Source organism: Syngnathus leptorhynchus, chromosome 5 (genome assembly GCF_054491065.1).
Source record: "Syngnathus leptorhynchus isolate UIUO chromosome 5, UIUO_Slep, whole genome shotgun sequence".
NCBI classification, from domain to species: domain Eukaryota; kingdom Metazoa; phylum Chordata; class Actinopteri; order Syngnathiformes; family Syngnathidae; genus Syngnathus; species Syngnathus leptorhynchus.
The window spans coordinates 9785315-9804679 of NC_141199.1; the positions used below are offsets into that span (position 1 = coordinate 9785315).

The following is a 19365-nucleotide window of genomic DNA, read 5'->3' on the forward strand; positions in this document are numbered from 1 at the left end:
CAAAGTACAAGTGCACCAATGTACAAGTCCAACAAAAACAGTCTTAGTCTATATTTATGGTTTGAAATCCAAGCAAATCAGAGGCTACCAGCGTTAAGAAATTCATAGCTATAAATGTAGCCGCATTCATTTAAAATGTCATGCTTTGGCTTTTTGTGCATTAAATATGAATAATATATTGGAGAGAAAGAAAAAATGCACCAATCAATGGAGCTGATGGAACACTACCCCTAAGGGGCACGACTGAGGGTCTACAAATTGCTGGCATTGGGCCAAAATCTTCATTCACACTTTAAATTTAATATTTTTTCCCCACAGATTTAATACTACTGGCCAGTATGGGTGTTATTTTTATTTTATTTTATTGCTGTTTTTAATGACTCCTCAAATGTGATGATTTTAGAGGTTTGAGAATTCCGCCTAGCGTTATGCTGATCAAATGACAACCAATTTGAAATGTTGACAGGGATATACTGTAAGAATCTGAGTTTATGGGATTTTTTTAATGAAACATTAAAATTGCTGTTAAAATTACAATCTGGTCTCGATTAAACTCACTTTTAAATTCATAACCTTTTTCCCCATCCAACCATTTTCTGTTTGAGTTGTCCTTATTGGAGTTCCCAGTAAACTGGGGGCCATCCAAGCTGACTTTGGGAGCAAGCTGGGATACAACCTCAATCAAGAAACCAATCATAAAAACAATAGTATGACAACATGACCTTGAGGTTGGCAAGAGTTGAGAGAGATTGTGTTTGCATTCATCAAAGGTGTAAAGACAACAATAACAGATGGTTTCAAATATGGAAATGAGGCCAATTTATCTTGTGTCTCTTGCCCTTGCAGATGTATTTTATTCATTGAGTTTCCTGCAATCACTAATACAACACACAGGCATTAATGGCAGCGTAGCAATCTTCAAAAGTGTGAGAAATGTGAAAAGCCTTTCAGAACTGAGAGATCAGGAAATGTTGCAAAGCAATTTTCAAGCACCACCACCACCATCATCATCGTCAGTGTGGAAACATGAGGACCTGAGCCTGAAGGAAGATGTGTCACAGTCAATAGGAAAGCACTAATTACGTGAAAGTCATAGACAAGAGACTCCGACTAACCCTGATTGCCTCTTGTGTAGCCCAAAAAAAGGAGCCCGACTTCATCGGATAAACATACAAGCACAACATTCACTGACAAAATTATCCTAATGGCAATGAATAATTCATCGCTGTCTCAGTTCTCAGACTAAACATGACATGTTTTGATTGGATGATGCAAATGGCTGGCTTCACACTTCAACATGATTCTTCATACCTCTGCCCCATTTACGGCTCCACAACCTGCAATAGGAACATTTTACTCACAAGCAACATGACAGCCAAAGTGAAATTCACTTTGGTTATTGTTTGGGGCCTTTTACGTTACTTACTACCATAATTGGCGGCTAGCAAATCAATACGGAGTCTTGTTAGAAGAGCGTGCAAAGCCATTTCTGTAATAAGACAGCAATGTCATCACACTCATCAGACTGGCATTTCAACAACATCAATAGACGTCTGTATCGGAGCAAATAAGGGTTTGTTTGTTTGTATGTATGGGGGGGGGGGGGGATTGTGAAGTCAGTTGAAACTTCTGACAGAATGCATTCAATCACAAACCCAGTAGCAAAAGCCAAAATAATAATGTCAAATAGAGTCGTAGAGGTACTCTGTCCTATTGTAATACTATATGAAAACAGCCAAGCAGGAAGCAGTCTAATGCAAAGTACACACATACCACGATAATCAGGCCAATTTTCAGCATCAAGCACCGTGATTGTAAACGAAGACTCAGATCATGATTATTTTCAGATTTTTGTAACATTGTTTTTTTGGTGGTGTGCTGTTTTCTAATGTAAATAAGGGATGGGAAACACCGTTAGAAGCATTTCCAGAGATGCCACGTTAGCTGCGGTTTGGTTCGACTCACAATGGCATGAGATTTGGAGCGCTGACAGGAAGGAGGTGATTAGAATTGCAGCAGAGCATGAAACAATCATAAATAAAAATGGTGAAGCAAAATACTGGCACATTTCAAAACAGCCCTGAATGTTTGTATTTTTAATTCCAGTACATTGGAAACAATTTGTGTCACCAGTGAAGCAATTCAATGCAATTTTATCTCAAATGACATACTGCATATGACGCTTTTGTGTGACATTATAAGTATACATCAATACATACAGACAAGTTATTGTCCAATTTTGGATGATACACAGATTTTTTGGGGGTGGCTGTAATACCGCTTAAATGAAAACAATGTGACAAATCCATTCCTATTGGTTAAAGTGGCAACATCATAATATTTTGTTGATATTGTCTTTATCACCATAGTGAGTTGCCTCCTTTTTGATCCACCTCTGCATGATCCCCCACATCTCCACCCCATCCTTTTGTCTCATTCCTTTTCTTCTCATTCTCCACCTTGTACTTGAGTCTTCTCAAAGGATCGGTGAAACTGCGCATGGACGTCTCCTGAAAGTCCTCAGTGATCATGAAGTTCCTGTCAATGAGCTCCGCCGCTTCCTTCCAATTGCGGTAGCACTCCGGACCGAGGAGGATGATCTCATCTACTGCGTTTGGGGTGAGGACCGAGCAGTCGGGACGCAAGACCACTACTGTGGGAAGCTCTTTGATGTTAAACATGTCCTCCAGCTCTCTGTGGATATAAAATGCCAAATAGGTTTAGCCAGCTGGGTATGTTAACATTACAATCATCTTAAGCAGCAGGATGTCTTTTGGCCAGTACCACCCACCTCCTGTAGGGGTCCTCATAAGTGAGGAACAGGCACTTTTTGGGCAACTGTTTGAGAACGTCGAATAGATATTTTTCCGATTGGTCCAAACTCACAAAGAAAACACAAAACACCCGTGTTAACTAAATACTCTAAGTCAGGGATGGGAATGCTGGAGGGGGTAAGGGTTTTGCAAAGCCCAGCATGGCCGGGGCCGAACAGATGGTTTCGCCGCCCTAAATTTTTTGCAGACTCTGATGTTTTAGTACTCTTAGATTAACGGTTCCCGGCCTTTTGACATTTTCTGTCTCTGTGTCACCACGTTGCAATTTCATCGTATTAAAACAAATCTAAAAATATTTACTGGACATTAATCCTTCAACTATCACCGCTATCAATTTAACAACGCTATTCATGTCAATGTAAATCTCGTGCACGGCTCAGATGCCAAGACGTAGTATGGACGAGGAGAACAAAGGCCAAATGTCATTTGTCAACTAAGGTGAGCAGCAACATTACTAATTTCCACCTTCCAAAGTCTGCACGGGGTTATTGCACGATGCTCGATGCATACAATCTGCTGAAATATATCTTTTGCTGATGAATTGTTGTAATGTCAATTGGGATTGGTAATAGCGTACCTGCATCGGCTATACCTGATATACAGGAGGACCAGCTGAGCAGAGCGATCCACATAGAACTCATCCGTCAAGCGTGTGAAGAAGTCGCTGAGTTTGGGCGCAAACTCTCGACATCTGTCACATACAGCAGAAGCAAAGTAAAGCATCAGGATGCGGTTCTGTAGGCGAATGGCAATCTCTTGTTCAGTGTCCAGCTCATCCTGGTCCCTGTTGTTCTTCACCAGGACCCGATCAACAAACAGGTCCACCATCATGAACTGTCTTGAGTCAGTGTGTTGAAGCTAGAAAAAAAATTATGGTTGCTCCTTTTATTGTCAGCATGAGAAGGATGCAACATAGCACGTGGCAAAGGGGAAACAAAGTGACGGATGGCTATGTTGCATAGTTCAATGCTAGTCTTTGAAATGAACTAATGAGTCTCCTCGCTGTCATTCTCGTACAGCTCCCATTAATCACATGAGCACATCTCGCTTGCTGTTAAATCTGATAATCCTCATTCTTGCTTACCTCTATCCTACACTAGCAAATCCAAAAACAGAACAGCGCCCTCCCCCACCCCACCCCACCCCACCCCGCCCCTTATCTCCTCTTTCGAGTTGCACTTGAATCATTCCCAAGTCTGTCTCTTCAAATCACATTCCCACACCTACTATGTCCCCGCACCTTGATTGCCGTTCGCTCCAATTTCTTTTTTTGTGTGTCTGTTAGCACTGCATCTCCTCCCATGTGTCTGGAAGGGTGGGGTGAGGTAAGGTGACATAATGTGTGAATGGGTTTGGTGGGATATATGTGTGGGATTGGGGGGCATTGTTATATTTAAGAACCCCAACACACAGACAAAAAACCCTCCCAAAAACCCACGTATGATACAAGTAGCACTGTTATTGGAACAAGTATGAGTGGGGAAAACAAAGTATTGAAATGTTACGACTGGATGAACAATTTGAACAATCTTCTGGTTCTCTCTCAGACTAAGGTTTAAGTGTACTCGAGCTTATCAGTTAACTTCCAGCAAGTAACTTCTAACAGAATGGAAAAGATCTTCATTTTAAGATAAAGCTCAGAAAGTACACTTAGTACCTTTAAAGCAGTGTTCCTCAACTTTTATTGGGTCAGGCACATATTAGAAATTATTTCACGGCATACCACCAAATAATAAGTGGATACAGAGTTCACGTGTATCTTTTGCTATCTCGTGGAAAAGAAATAGTTCTGTTTTTCGTTATATGTCACTGGCGTTGGTAGATGAACAAAGATACATTATCTGTAGTAAATAAATACGGGCTCGTCACTAACGGCGCCCCTGGAAAATAATATTTACATTCAAGTTGTGGGGCCCAAAGTGTTCTCTTCAAACAGAGCCCCAATTCCCCAGCAGCATAGCTGGCAGTCCCCACAAAGTGCGAGACACCAGAGAAGAAAATCAGTTCAAAATGGCAACTGTGGACTCTTGAAGAGGAGCCCTTTCGCTCCAACCATCTTCAGTTGGATATTTCTCACTGTGGATTAGTTCTGTTTTTATGGAGTACAAATAAAAAGGACAAAACTGGATAAGCTTTGTGCATATTTTTCTTCAGCCCTCTTTGCATCCCATGCCTTCACTTTCTTCATTGTTTGCTTTCTCTCTTCCCTACAACCTCCACCATCTTTTTTTCCTCTTGTCATCATCCGTCTTGTATTTCAGCCTCCTCACAGGTTCGGTGGCGCTGCGCATATTCAAGTTGTCAAACTCCTCGTTGAGCATGAAGCTTCTTTCAACCAGCTCTGACGATTCTTGCCAGCTGGGGAAACACTCGGAACCGAAACGATAAATGTCTTGAACGGCATTCGGAGACAGAACGGAGCCATCTGGACGAAGGACCACTACGGTGGGAACATCTTTCACCTTGAACTTGGCTTGGAGTTCCCTAAACAAATGGGTACATATTTTTAACATTTAAATCACACACAAACTCATTTGCAATCTGTTGAGTCAATATTACTTCCGGTACGGGTCCTCAAAGGCCAGAAACAAAACTTTTTTGTGCATCTCTTTGAGAAATCTTTCCTGCTGCTCCTCTGATTGGTCCAAGCTGCAGGGATGGAAATGAAATGTTCTAGTGAATACACATGAGCTCATCTTGTGTGAAGACGTATAAACAAGCAAATATGCAGGCAGAGACCTGATGTAAATGAGCGCCAGCAATCTGGGATATTCAATGTAAGCCGGGTCTTTGAGTCGTTTAAAAAAATCGTTGAGAACAGGCACAAACTCCCAGCACTTGTCACATTCTGCCGATGCAAAGAGCAGCAGGAGGATGCGGTTTTCCAGAATGCCAACAATTTCCCGCTCAGTGTTGAGCTCATCCTGGTCCCAGTTGTTCTCCACCAGACATCGATTGAGGAAAAAGTCCACCATGATGGAACAGAGAGAATGAAGGATAGAAGATTCCTCTGGGGAGAGAGAAATTGCATTTTTACAATTGCGTCGCAATGTAATGTCAGCTCTTATGACAAGATTATCCAAGGTAAGATACACGTGTTGTGTTATTGAATGCTATTTATTCAAATTTGAGTTCAGGTGAACCATTTGCATGACATCATCAAGCCAACGACACGCACATCTTGGACACTGGTGCACACCCCATGAGGATAAAAACATAAACTGGTCTTTTATGAAATCTAGACATAAGTAAACAATTCACTTGAATTTTTTTTTTTTAAAAACTCAATGAACTACAAGAAATTACAATATAAAAATAAAAACTCAATATTTGCTATATATATAGTGAGCCACTTTGAGTTTCTACAATAAACTTTGCCAAACTTGCCAAATGGTGACTCCAGAAATGTGTTTGTTGACCACGAAAACGAAAACGTTTTGATGATTATTTTGTTTTCGTATTTAAGCTCGATAACAATGTCATGTTCACGTGTTCGCCAGCTCCACTGTCATTTCATTCTGAAATTTATTTCACTGAAAATATAGTCCTGGAAAATCTTTCATAATTAAAAGATAAACACAGTTCCTGACAATTTGCATCAAGACTTTCTCAGGATGGTCTCATTAGGTCTACTGGATCAGTATGGAATCTTACCAATAACTTTTGAAGTGACAAAAGCAATATATTTGTATGATGTTGTTGGCTGTTTGTTGACTGACTAACCAGAAACTCATCAATAGTGGGTAAGAATTATTTTACGCTACCACGTTGCTCATACAGGTCTAAAATGAGATAATACATCTCAGTATCTTCAGGTAAAGTAGTTTCCTGACCTCTTGATTACCTCCACTCCACTCTAATGCAATGCTACCTAATGTCGGCATTATTTGAGCTACGATCTATAGTGGGCCGCAGCCTTTTGGAATTGGGATTATGGTGTGGATGGAGGAAACACCACACAAGAAATACTTCTCTGATGTAGAAATAAAGTTGGGGTCGACATCTCCGAAATGTACTTTATCTGTCTGGGCCAGCCTGTATTTGAGTGTCGGAGGAGTCACTGCAGGTTGTGAATTGACAGTGATAACCTCACAAATTAGATTTGGCTCTCCGGCTTTCAGCTGATCTATTTGGGACTCCAACATCCGAGGCTGATAGAGGAGAAATATGTTGGAAGCTGGACATTGCCTGGAAAAGGGGATTTACTGTAAGACTCGGAGAGGTCAAAGCTTAAATCTTACATTTGGAAAAGTAATTTTGCAATCATCCGGTTCACTTTTTGAAGCTCATTGATCCTGCTCTGATATACTAGCGCCACTGCCTTGTTTAGTTAATAGCTAATTTAATAGGCAATCAATCTTTGTACGGTGTGGTGTCAGCTGAATACATCACAAGTAATTTACCTCACCTTGAATCTCCTTGTCTCAAATGTAGCCCAACTTTCTCCTCCAAGCCTTTGTATTCATCTTTGATTTGTTGACTCTCCTTCTCGGCCTTGTTCCCTTTTCGCCGCAGTTGGTTTTTATTTTTCCCCTTTCAGAGCCTCGTCTCTTCGCTCGGTGCTTTGAATTCAAACGACAGCAGGATTTACAGACGGAGATTACAAGTGGGTGTGTCCGTGCTGTAATTTAGCAGAGCATAGGTCATTGTGTAGACTCTTAAAAACTCCAGCTCAGGAGTGGCAATCTTATTACTTCAACAGAAGAAGGAAGAACAGCAAGGATGAAGAAAAAGGATGAACTGGATGACAGGGCGAGGACAAGACACAAGCCAAAAGAGACATTTGAACATAAACTGAGATCAAATCTCCTCACATCGGCACACCGTGCTTACCTGGCGTGTCACTCATTACCAATGTCAATCATTTATCCCTCCGAGCATGACAATGATTCTTTTTGCATCCTCTTATCGAGATGATGTGACAGGCAAGATGCAGGGCGTCACGGGAATGAACTGCGCCAGTCAATAGTTTGATTGCGGCGCAGTTCTATCGCCACCGCCGAAAAGAGACTATTGATCTGTGGAGCCCTTTGCTGAAAACTAACCTGCGTTAATCTCAGAGAAAACGCTGAGTTAAATATAGAGGTGAGGAGAGAGATCTAATAGGATTAGTCTGGCTCATATAAACCTCTGCAGTCGTATGTGGAAACAGAAACACACACGAGGAACACAAACACATAAATGCTCCTAATAGCTTGCGGTCAGACTACGTGTAGCCATTTTGTTAGCTGATACAAATATTGTGAAAGTGCACAGAAGCTTGCACGGTCATAGATCACAAGTGAAGAGTGACTATAGGAGACTCTCGCAGTGAAGGATGAGAAGTAACAGAGGCCGACTGCAGCTTGGCGTTACCTGTGTGCTCGCAGCCATGCACCAGCAAGCACTAATTAAAAGACTCATATTGACATCATCACAACTGAGGCGGTTTGATGGAGCGCTTTTCCATCCATGAAGGTACGCCTACTAGAGGAACAAAGAAAATATCAACGTGACTGTAGATCAAATATTCTTGGATCCCGCCCCAAAAAAGCATCATTTGCAATCAACTGGCACAGTTGGAAACACATCTATGAATTTAAGATTTTCAAACAGCAATTGAGCTTCATTTGACTGATGGTGATGAAAAAAAAAAAGCACAATCGTGTTAGACATTTAATACAAAAAGACACACAGATCTGCATTCAATTGTGACAAAATAACCTTGTTAAGTAATGTTATAATTGGAGAATAAATAAAACAATGAAGAGCTGGAGCAAAATTAGGGGCTCCAAACTAAGCTGTCAAAATGAGCAGCGGGTGTCAATATGTTCAATGCATTTTGTTCTGGTAAATTACACAATCATTTTACAGTCATTGGTCTTTGAACTCGTCACAGCCGAGGAAAACAAGGCAAGCGGTGGTGGAGGAAAACAAAACACTACAGACGACTTCAATTTGATTGACATCATTTGAGTGTGGAATCCTCTCTCCCATAACTTGGTCTCAAACAAAAACCCAAATCACACTACAGATTAATAAAGTTATCGTCTACTATTTTAATGTAGTCTTTACTCGGTTACAAAGAAACAAATACTACCTGTATATTTGAAAGTTCTGGTTGATGTAAAGGATTAAATGTAGACGACATCTGTCCGTCTGGTCACATCTGGAGCAAGGAGGGATGCAATAAATTAAACAAAAGCTGCTTAATAATCCATGTTTCATCCATTCTTTACACTTTCAATTGGCAAATATAAAATCCCCCAAAATGAAAAATACAATCTAACAGTCAAAATAATCTTGAAAAAAAAATCCATATTTCCCATATTTCATGAAGGCAATCAGTGATAGCACTGAGGTTCAGGTCGTTAAAAAGCTTCTCAAAAGCATTCCTTGGACCACGATGAGCAAGCTCAGGCATGCATGCACATGGCGGCCAAACCAGTATCATTCCTGTTGAAAATCTGAGGTCATAAAAAAGTTCAAAGTTATGTCCATACGTTGAAAAAACAACAACCTCAAACCAGATTTGTGACACGAATAAAATGGTTAAGGATTAAGATATTTTAGGCCACTTTTTATATTGTGAATCAGCCCAAATTCACTTCTCCATAAATGAATTTAAGTACGTGAAATATTTATAATTGTTAATAAATTCTGGCTTCATTATTTGCTATTTTATAAGATCGAAACTATGATCGAGTGGAGAGTGACATGAGTGACAACTGTCATAACAATACGCGAGTACAAAATGTGGTGAATATGAAAATACACAGCATAAACACAGCTCAGTTTGGATTTTTTTTTTTTTTTTTATGCGCTGCATATATTTGCTATTTGTTGCCAATGTGGGAGCAGTACGCATTTGCTCACGCTCGCATGCAGCTTGCAGGGAACATTGGTGGGAAGGCCCTGAGGGTAGATGAGAGCAGCCCGGAGTTCCTAAAGGCTCTGCATGTCTAGGAACTGCAGCAACCACGACCTGCCCGGAGATAATCAGTCGATGGATGGATAGGTGGATGTTTTTAACTCTATACAAAGTAATTTTGTTGCACACAATTAAACATTTTGGATGAAAAGTGTAAAGTTGTGTTATCCAACCTATCTTTACTAACGCTTGATACCAAAGTTGTGACTAACCCACTTCGGACCAATCAAATAAACAATATAAAAAAGAAAACGTTCAGTTTTTAATTTCCTATTTTAGACCAGAGCCTAAAGTTGCCAATGTTAAAAATCTGGCTTTTTGTGTTAGTACCAGTCCCTTTTTGATTCACTAACTTTTGATTGCGTATTGAATATGGAAAGAAAGAATGCCACGCAAATGGACTCGTCAAGAGTTGTTTTGAAATGTAACTCTAACCTTCTCCTTTAAGAGAAAGCTCAAGTGACGGTGGAAGTCCCACTGGACCTGTGTCCATCTAGCCTGCCTCTTCCACATTCCTCCCACTATCACAGCTTTATTCTGCTGTAGAGTATGTCAACCTGCTCAGTGTGTGTATACGCGTATGTGCAACAGAGTGTTCTCCCAAGGCATCACAATTCATCCCGCGCACTCCAGTTCTCCAGCTCAGACTGGAGCACATCAGAGTTCTGTGCCTCCAGACTTAGTTCCGCCTGCTCTTGAGTTTTCCTCGACTTGGCTCTGTCCCAATCGGTCTTGGTGGTCTCATTGTTCCAGACGACTGAGGTCTCCGTATCACTGATATAGCCAGCGTCTCCTGTGTAGTGTGTCGGATACACCAGAAGCGGCTCTGCGGAGAATGCACGGAGGTTCCGATCTTCAAAGTGTTCCATGTAGTCTAAACTGAAGAGCAGCAAAAAGCAGATTGACAAAGATTACTAGAGAGCCACCTACAAAACAACGGGACAAAGATGGCCAACCTGTGCCAAGGTTTGATTGTTTATGCCAAAGAAAGCACTGGAACAATCCAGGTCTGGCATGTTATAAGACTAAAGACTTAAATGTTGAATCATCATGTCTTTTGAGAGAGAGCATGATGAGAAGAAAACAAGAACTTTAAACTTGACTGTGTCACCACACTTAAAACTCTTCATCAATAATTCTAGTCATTTTCAAACCTCAAAGACATAACATTGAGATTTGTATATTTTTGTACATGAATAACTAGGAATAAAAAAAATGGGTAAAGTGAAAATAAAAACGGATTGGACACATTGCAGAGAGGAGTGTTGTTAACAAGCCACACAGTGGAGTTATGAAACGGCTTATGAAACAAACAAGTTAGGTTACGCGCAACATTTTTGTGGAAAAATTACCTTTGTTTACGTACTATTTTTGGCACATGAACAGTCTGGGTTGGATAAGCAGATGAATCTATGATGTGTTTCTTTTTGCTCTGTGCACCAGGGTTAGTTAAAAATAACCAAATAACTTAACTAAAAATTGAAAAAGAATTTTCATCACCGAAATAAAAATGAGAGTCCTTTTAAAAAATGATAACTGAAATGACATTTTACATTTACAAAACTAACTATGACATTATAGCTAACCTTCTTTGTTTGCATTTTTCCATGTTGTAGTGTTAAATTAAAAAAATAAATTTGGGTTTTGGGTTCCCAATTTTCAGTTGTTGTTTTTTTTTTTTTAATAATGTTCATTTGGATCTTTCTTACATATTTCATCAATGAATTAAAATAGTATTAAATCAACACAAGTTGCAACCATTTAAATAGATCAAGACGTTTGACTGCACAATGCACAATTTTTCCACCTCAAAGGGTCACCACTGCAAAAAAAATAATGTCAGACCCTGTCTGTGGAGGAGGTTGAACATAATTTAGAAAAAGAAAAAAAACAGGAGCGAGATGCATTGTACTCACACAGGGTGTTTGTCGTACATGACAGGAAGGAACTCATCAACAGGCAGCATCTTTTTCAGAGGCTCAGCCTTGAGGAGCTTTCGAGCTCCTTGCAAGGACAGCATGTAGCCTAAAGTCCAGTACGAGTAGTCGGCCTCCACCAGATTGCGAACATTTGGTACCGACTTCTCTGGATGATCCACCTGCATTCGCTTCCGTCCAATATAACTGCACGAGCAAGGGTAAGGAAAACAAATAAGTACCAAGTTCAGAGTAAACATTCATTTCGCAAAGAATTGTTTTTGTGCTGCCTATGAATGTGAAAGGTCGCGGTGACTTTTAATGTCTGGTCAGCGGTGTCGAGGAAACAGCGGATGACAGATGGCAGGATTTCTCTGGGAGCAATAATCCTCTCTATTTTTAACACAGAATTTTCACTGCATTGACTCACATGAGATCCCAGTCAAGCTTGTGCGTGGTCACCTCCTGCAGCAGTGCCTGGAGACGCCGTTTAAAGAACACCTCAAAGCGCAGGTCGTCCTCAATGACCAAGGAGGTTTGCAACCCGCTATCCGCTATCTGCACGCACACGCTCAATGCTGGACTCTTTGTTTTTGGTTTTATTTGATTTCAAAAGCTAGATGTAACAATGTCAGCAAGGTTGAGAAATACACAAGCGTCGTTGTTGTTGTGATAACTGAACGTGTGAATGTCATTACAGAATGCTTACCTCCTTCCAGATGTTGTAATGAGAGAGGAAACAACCCAATTCACCCTTGGTCAGAGGGCGACCGTGATACGGGTCTTTGTATCCCGGCAGCATGCTAATCCCCATGGACTCGATGTCACTGTTGTTCAGCGCCCTGATGAACAGAGGAGAGATAAACAAAGAGATTAGCAGTAGGAATAATACATCATATGGATGACATTGCTGGAAAGGGAATATGACCTCATAAGGAAAAACATTAGGTTCTCCTGCATTATCTATCGAGGTCCCAACATCAAATGTCTGGCTAATTGATAGTGAAAACAAGTTTATTATTGCAGCTTGTGTAGAAATGCAATGCATAATATTGCATAATAATAATATGCATATATACTGTATATGTCATAAAGAATTTGAAAATGGCGGAAGACTCTGATAAATGACGACACGGGTGACGAAACGTACTTGCCATCCACAGCGGCAATAACTTTACAGCTGATTTCCATCTCGTGCAAAGTCCTCAGCATGCGCTCACGCCGGTCAGTTCTTCGCACCAGATTGATCATGAACACCTGCGGACGCACACAACACACAAGCTCACAAATACGCTCAGGGCTGTGTGTAAGAAAGAAAAGACTGTACCTCATCAAAACCCATCTTGTTTGGCTGTTTGGGAGGCAGGGTGAGGAAGCTGGAATATTCCAAGGGAGGATTTTTCACTTTGAAAGAAGATGGCAGAGGGTTACAAAGAGAATGTGCAATGAATCAGAGACGACACAAAATGCGGCCCACCACAGCGTCAAATGCCATGGTCAGTCAGAGTAAGCAATCATTTTTTTTTGCAGCACGCTTGTGTTCTTTCCTCCATTGACGAAAACACATCGTGCGGCATATAGAAGATAACGACGACGGAGCATTTTGGTTACCAAAATATTTCTTCAGTAAGGGGTAAGAACTCAATCAAAAACCTTCACTGGGTGCTCAGATGAAGTTCGTGGCAACAGAGCAGACATGCTTTCTGTTGTGCATCATGCATAATTGATTATTTTCTATATCTGTCTGCCAAGGTTGGGAGAAAAAGGGCAACTCGAGAACTATTTTAGTCGAAAAATAAAAGCCGTTTTACTGTGTTGCTTTCACGTACATGCGCATGGGTGTTTTACAAATTGTTGGACATTGAACTCACCCATGATCTCAAGATGAGTGTGCAAGAAACTGTCGGCTTCATCCAACAGAGTAGCGTGGGAACGCATGGGCATAGGAAGGTATCCGTAGGTTTCTTTGTTGCACACGTACATCTGAACATCTGACAAAATCACAAGAGGAGTGTCGATGCAAAATCACACATGTACGTAATATTCACCCCTTAAGGTGTTTCATCCATCTCACCTGCCATGCGAGCCGAATAGGCAAAGACGATGACATCATCAAGGGCCCAGCTGTACTCCGGGTGCGGCGGGTAGAAAGCCAATTGACGAGCGGCTTCCTTTCGTAAGTCCACCAAGTACGTTGAGTGGACCATGGGTACGGCAAAACAGCCAAGACGCTCCTGCTTCCTGATTGGTATGTAGGCTGGCGTTCGCTTGTAGTAGCCCTGCCAAGATGGGCGCACGCAATCAGTCTCGGTCACCAATAATGCCCAAAGAATTGTTCTAAAAGAACTTTTATTACAAAAAATTGAAAAAAAGATTCCATGATTGGTGTGAATGCTGGGTGGCAGCTGTGCTATTTGGAACAAAGATACAAAATCTGAATTACAATTCAGACATCTTTGCAGATGGTCAGTATCATTTCCTTTGCTGCAGCTGAACATCTGCTTCGGAACTACCGAGGAGAATCTGCAGTTTGGAATTCAGGCTCACGCCCAGTGTCGGAGCATTTCTCCTTCCTGGCGTGCCTAACTTATTTATGTGCAGACGAGCCTTAAGGCTCACATGCATACTGTACATAAAGACTCGCAAGTATCGTGAGAAATCAGCATCTACGCGACATATGATACGTGTGGAAAATCAAATTCAATTTCATACCAGGGATGCATCTGAGAGCACGCATTGACAAACATTTTAATGCTCATTTCTTATTTGGGAATGGGAACAGGATGTTCCATGTTCTTCCCATTGGAAAGGAACAGTGATTATAGTCCATTGTAAAAGTCTACACACCCATGTTAAAATGCCATGTTTTTCTGACATTGAATTCTTTTCAAATGTTTTCCACCATTAATGAGACCTACAAGCTGTTTAAGTGAATTTTAATCCTTTGAAAGGAAGTCAAAGAAAAAAACTGACATCGTGGGGTTGCAAATGTTCTTAGAACTGGGATGCTCAGAAGTGACCAGCCGAATTTAAACTCAGGTTTAATAGAGTCCGTACTATTTACTAAGTGGCACAAACTGAATACGTGTTGTGACAACATTAGTGGGAAAAAAAAAAATCAGATTCAGAATCAGGCCTCCTCCAAACTGGATGTAATAGATATGTACACAGTGTGAATGGTTCACAAATGGCCACCAACATTACCTGTGAGGTCATGCCACACCAAAAGTTGGAGTAGGCAGCTCTGGACTCCAACATTGGGGCAACAATGGTCTTGTTTTCTCTCATTAGTTTCAACAACACATCTGGGTTAGTGAGTAGGTTGTCGCAGTCGGCCACCTGTCAGCGCAGAAAAAAGAGCAACAAATGATTTCACAAAACCATTGTTCTGCGCTTGGATCGTCGCTGAGTTCTTATACAACAACTGAGGTGGCGGGAAATGTGTCTGGCTGGGAACCGTGTTGAATATGCGAAGAGCTCTGCTAGAAAAAAAAAAAAGCATTTTGACATAGGTAACCATAGCAACAGGATGTATGCTTGATCCTTCCACTACGAAATAACTGTTGCCGCCACCTCTTCCATTCCACATGCCTAAATACAAAGTGGGTGAATAAAATATGTCCAAATACACGGTGGGTCATGTTTCACAGGGACATATCGTGGGTGTCGGACCATTCCGATCGATTTTGCAATTAACGGAAATCAAGACATTCAGTCACTCCCCATTAAAATTTAAAGCACTTCAGTGAGACTGAACATTTTCATGTCATCATTTCAATTCCCCGACCGTGCATTTCACCATAATGTGGCACGCAGGGCTATGAGGAGGAGGATGATTGACTGACAACATACCAGGAGATAGTCAGCCCAGATCTCACGGGCTGTGTCCAAAGCCGCCTGGCGAAGCTTCATTACGTGTTCATACCGAAGATTATTCCAGTGTTTTGGCCCCACCTCGTCCTCAAATGCACTACGGTGAGCACAGGTGACGCTGGTGTTAGAAACTGAAACAAACTCACTCAGCCACATTCACACACACACATTAAATTACCTGGATTCATCATCTGGTCTCCACTCCACATAGTGATAGTCATTCTGGACCTTGATGAGCCAATCTCGAAGGATGGCGGAGGTGTTATCTATGTTGTGATCTGTCGCCACCCTGTGGCGAGATGAAGAACAGAGAGGCTCTTAGTGTGGAGGGATGGGGATGCACTGATTAAATATATTGGAACAGGAGAGGTGCTGATGCCTAATTAAAATGTCTCCTTATAAAATATGGTCTTCATAAAAAGGATTCTACGGTGATATAATTTGGCTGCACTGGTTCAGTGACTGATTCTGGAGCACCGTATCCATCACAGTAGTGCAATATAATCACCTCATTAGTTTGGCACACAAATGCCTGGAGCACCACTATTGTTTTCTGCTCCGTCTGTGTGTATTACAATAACTTCCAGAGAGACTCTCATGTCGGTGACACACAGTAATATCTCAACCGTGAATGTCGTTCGTCAGAGTTACATGGATTGTCATCTTACGAGGAAAGAGAATACTGATGTGAAATGTACTCAAATATCAGAAGATAGTAAAAAGTAAGGGTAGCAATTTGAAGAGGAAAATGGGGTTAGATTTAGAGGATGTGAGTGCATCAAATTGAATATATATTGAGATATGTGTCAATTATCACATTTATTGGACATATATCTTTTCACGTGAGACAATGCTACAAATATATGTTGATTGTGCAATCCAGGCTTTTAATGATGAAATACTGTAAACAATGGGATCAATTTGAAGGCAACTATTGATTGCTATCATAATGACAGGATCTTATTTCATAATGTTGACATTTTTCACGCTCTGTTCTATAGCTTTTTTTTTTTTTTTTACTCGAGCACATCACTGTGAGCTGTGTAGCGGCAAACAAAGACTGAATAGGAGGAGGGGACCTGGCTTTTCTGCCGTCTACGTTATCAAAACAAAGCTTGGAGCATGATGGGCTGGCGCAAAGAGCGACACATGGAATGTGTAGGTATGAGAGAAAATGGATTTACACCCTTCGGGATCATGTAGCGGTTGATGGACAGCGTGCCGCGGGTGGTTCCATTGCCATCTGTGTGTGGTGTTCTCACATTGAAGTGCAATCTCAGCGCTTACGTGCGACCACTTCACAGCGTAGCCATTTTTGTGTTCTCATGTTGTCTCTAATGTCTACATGGCTGGAAGCATTCAAACAGCACTAGATAAGATCAAGTAGAGCACACCTGCACAATCTAATAAGATCCAATACAAGGGCCGCATTTATGTATTGTCACACTAGAATGGCACTCGGTAGAGCAAAACACCTTTGCGTTTGTTTTTAATCGCTCAGAGCCTTCGACATTGAAAATCCAAAGACAAAATGGCGTTCTTTTGATTAATTGATAGGAATCTAATCTGCTGCAACCTACCATGGTGCAAACTAGGTTTGAAGTGTGAGCTGGCAATGGCCCTACTGATATGCCACTGTTGACTTCTGCACCCGCTTTAGTTGGTCATATTTGCCCCAGGGCTGAGTTATTTATCATTATCTTAGCTAAATCTACCTCATATGTCTCATTTTCACATTCTTAATTGTCACTAAAGTGCCAAAAGAATTTAACCAATGTACCACGCGAGTATCCCCTGGCTTTCTTTTGGGGAAAAGAAAATGCAAAAAAAATCAACTATCGAGGAATGTTTTTCCCCCAAAAAAACTTTTGAAATATTGTATGTCAATGGTTCCTTCCCAGTATATGTGCCACTGTGTGAATAGCAACAAAAGCAGACCTAAACAATGGAAGAGACCAAAGGTAGGCGCTTTATGGAAGCTTATCTTCTCTCCTGCAAGTCCATACAGCACACGCTTTCACCATAATAAATCGACATAGATGTGTTTATATGAGACTGCGTGCCAGGGTGCTTTATCTTCCACTGTCAGAGCGATAGCTGCAGGTAGTTTATGTTTTGAAACTTTCTAGAACGTTGACTCTTTAATAGAGAATGCAGAAAAAGAGCTCTGCTCAAAACAACCACTAATCCTAAACCTTTGGCCAGAACCCAAAGAAACAGATGAATGCATGCTGGTTTTATACTCAATTCATCACTCAAAGGAGACAGCCCTCCCACTTGATTGAATAATATATTTTTTTCTCTCTAAATTTAGTTGAAAAGCACTCAATTATTCCAACCACACTCGTCTGCCTGACGCTGTTGACGCACCGTTACTTTGCTAAACCACTTGAGTGCCAAAATATCTAACCTGTCAAATATGAATGCAGACAAAAAGATGACTTTATCTCCATAAAGCAAGTCTGATCGCATATGATCAAAACAAGACGGAGTATGATGCAGTTATAAGAAATGTCTGAAAGCCTGGGACTGGATCAAATTAAGGGGAGGGGGGGTAACATACTGGGATCAGAGGTGTCAATAACAAAGTATTTGCATTACTTGAGTACTGTATTGATTTTTTTTTTCACTCCCTATATTTGATATCTACTTTTTACACCTTATTTTGTCCAAAAGGTTGCATGGCATTTTTCAAACTCTGCAGATTACGACCGAAAGGGTTTTATACATAATATGGAAAAAACAGCAACAACAGCGGCATAGAACCCGAGAATGACAAACGCAACAGATTTGGAGAAGCTGCATAGTCCCCATCGGTAATCAAAATGAGCTTTGCAGATTATTGAAAACAAAGAGTTTTTGCTGTTATTCTGAAGCACACTTTACACTGCATTTTTTCCAATATTTATCTAAGTACAGCAATTAAATCTGAACTTTTGCCAAGGTCTTTCATATTAGACAAGAAGGCTTCTACTTGAACACAGAGTGAGAACTTTTGCCACCTCTGACTGGGAAACACAAAGAAATAAATCTTCTACAACCTTTGTGCCAAGACTGAGTGGAGTGCACAAGAGTGAGGCGGTGTCTCCAATAGAGTTTAAAGATGTGGCAGAAAAAGAGGGGCTGGGACAGAGGAGGGGAAATAAGAGATCCCAAACTGAATGGAACTTTTCACAGACACAACTTGACTACGTACTCCTTTCCCGTGCAACACTGTGAGTTGATTCTCACTTTATGTAGCCATTGCATAGATAAATGAAAGCACCCAAACGATTAATGGTCAGATATGTTGTCAGGTTCAAATTTACTGAGGGGGAAAATGAGACTCAAATATGCATGTCTGCAAAAACAGATGTTACGCAAAGAACACATGTAGTTTTTGTATACTCTTCAGACTTCACTACGAGTTGTCAAGATGCATTTGTTATTCAGTGTAAATATAATGAGAACTTTGCAGAAGCGACACTCACCATAAAGCAATGCGATCCTTCGGGTAGTGCAGGCGCTCCAAAGCTCCGAGGAAGAGCGGCAAAGAGTGCTCAGAGTTGCGGCAGATGAGCGCGACAACTACCCTCGGGGCGAGGAGAGGAGACTCGGGGCTCCAGCGCTCCTCGATGAAGTAGCCCCGGCTCAGGCCCGAAAAGTGGACGAACAGCAGGGCGGATAGCAGCGAGGCGATGCGGGGCATTGCAGGGAGAGACGCGATTTGGAGTTTGCGGCAGACAGATGAAGAGACAGGCGTGAGGTTAGAGGTTAGGTGCGTCCTGTTGTTACGTTATGCCGATAGTGGAGACATGGCGGAGGAGTGAGCTGAATTAAAGGGGAAGGTTCG

General features: G+C 41.3%; 3 protein-coding genes across 6 annotated transcripts; all 3 read right to left on the reverse strand.

Moving 5' to 3' along the window:
• Positions 1–830: 830 nt before the first annotated feature.
• On the reverse strand, positions 831–4095 carry LOC147056805 (nucleoredoxin-like protein 1). 4 transcript variants are annotated; one of them, XM_085912388.1, is made up of 4 exons: positions 4075–4095; positions 3427–3692; positions 2792–2881; positions 831–2694 (listed from the first exon to the last, which is right to left on the reverse strand). In XM_085912388.1, the coding sequence occupies exons 2-4, from the start codon at positions 3663–3665 to the stop codon at positions 2361–2363; spliced, it is 663 nt and encodes a 220-aa protein (XP_085768514.1). In that variant the 5' UTR covers positions 3666–3692; positions 4075–4095; the 3' UTR covers positions 831–2360. The 4 variants fall into 4 exon arrangements, with proteins under 4 accessions (XP_085768514.1, XP_085768513.1, XP_085768516.1 ...); XM_085912387.1 differs by having other exon boundaries at positions 3412–3692; XM_085912390.1 differs by lacking the exon at positions 2792–2881.
• A 418-nt stretch (positions 4096–4513) lies between these two features.
• LOC147056806 (nucleoredoxin-like protein 1) lies at positions 4514–8252 on the reverse strand. Its single transcript, XM_085912656.1, has 5 exons — positions 8190–8252; positions 7243–7455; positions 5574–5844; positions 5394–5483; positions 4514–5318 (listed from the first exon to the last, which is right to left on the reverse strand). The coding sequence occupies exons 3-5, from the start codon at positions 5807–5809 to the stop codon at positions 5042–5044; spliced, it is 603 nt and encodes a 200-aa protein (XP_085768782.1). The 5' UTR covers positions 5810–5844; positions 7243–7455; positions 8190–8252; the 3' UTR covers positions 4514–5041.
• A 192-nt stretch (positions 8253–8444) lies between these two features.
• On the reverse strand, positions 8445–19308 carry LOC147056807 (procollagen galactosyltransferase 1-like). Its single transcript, XM_085913041.1, has 12 exons — positions 19004–19308; positions 15712–15822; positions 15513–15630; positions 14865–14999; positions 13735–13939; positions 13532–13651; positions 12988–13064; positions 12811–12917; positions 12370–12502; positions 12091–12218; positions 11661–11867; positions 8445–10623 (listed from the first exon to the last, which is right to left on the reverse strand). Exons 1-12 carry the CDS (start codon positions 19219–19221, stop codon positions 10353–10355), a joined length of 1830 nt encoding a protein of 609 aa, XP_085769167.1. The 5' UTR covers positions 19222–19308; the 3' UTR covers positions 8445–10352.
• Between the last annotated feature and the right edge of the window lie 57 nt (positions 19309–19365).

Bases quoted from the DNA above. Each gene is read 5' to 3' on its own strand.
- LOC147056807 (XM_085913041.1), bottom strand. From the start codon at position 19,221: ATGCCCCGCATCGCCTCGCTGCTATCCGCCCTGCTGTTCGTCCACTTT. The intron at 13,652-13,734 runs GTGAGATGGATG...TGATTTTGTCAG, and splicing joins CTATTCGGCTCGCATGGCAG to ATGTTCAGATGTACGTGTGC. The intron at 12,503-12,810 runs GTACGTTTCGTC...TCTGTTCATCAG, and splicing joins ATTGCCGCTGTGGATGGCAA to GGCGCTGAACAACAGTGACA.
- LOC147056805 (XM_085912387.1), bottom strand. From the start codon at position 3,665: ATGATGGTGGACCTGTTTGTTGATCGGGTCCTGGTGAAGAACAACAGG. The intron at 2,882-3,411 runs GTACGCTATTAC...TTTCTTTGTGAG, and splicing joins ATCAGGTATAGCCGATGCAG to TTTGGACCAATCGGAAAAAT. The intron at 2,695-2,791 runs GTGGGTGGTACT...TTATATCCACAG, and splicing joins TATGAGGACCCCTACAGGAG to AGAGCTGGAGGACATGTTTA.
- LOC147056806 (XM_085912656.1), bottom strand. From the start codon at position 5,809: ATGGTGGACTTTTTCCTCAATCGATGTCTGGTGGAGAACAACTGGGAC. The intron at 5,484-5,573 runs GTCTCTGCCTGC...CCATCCCTGCAG, and splicing joins CTGGCGCTCATTTACATCAG to CTTGGACCAATCAGAGGAGC. The intron at 5,319-5,393 runs GTAATATTGACT...CCATTTGTTTAG, and splicing joins TTTGAGGACCCGTACCGGAA to GGAACTCCAAGCCAAGTTCA.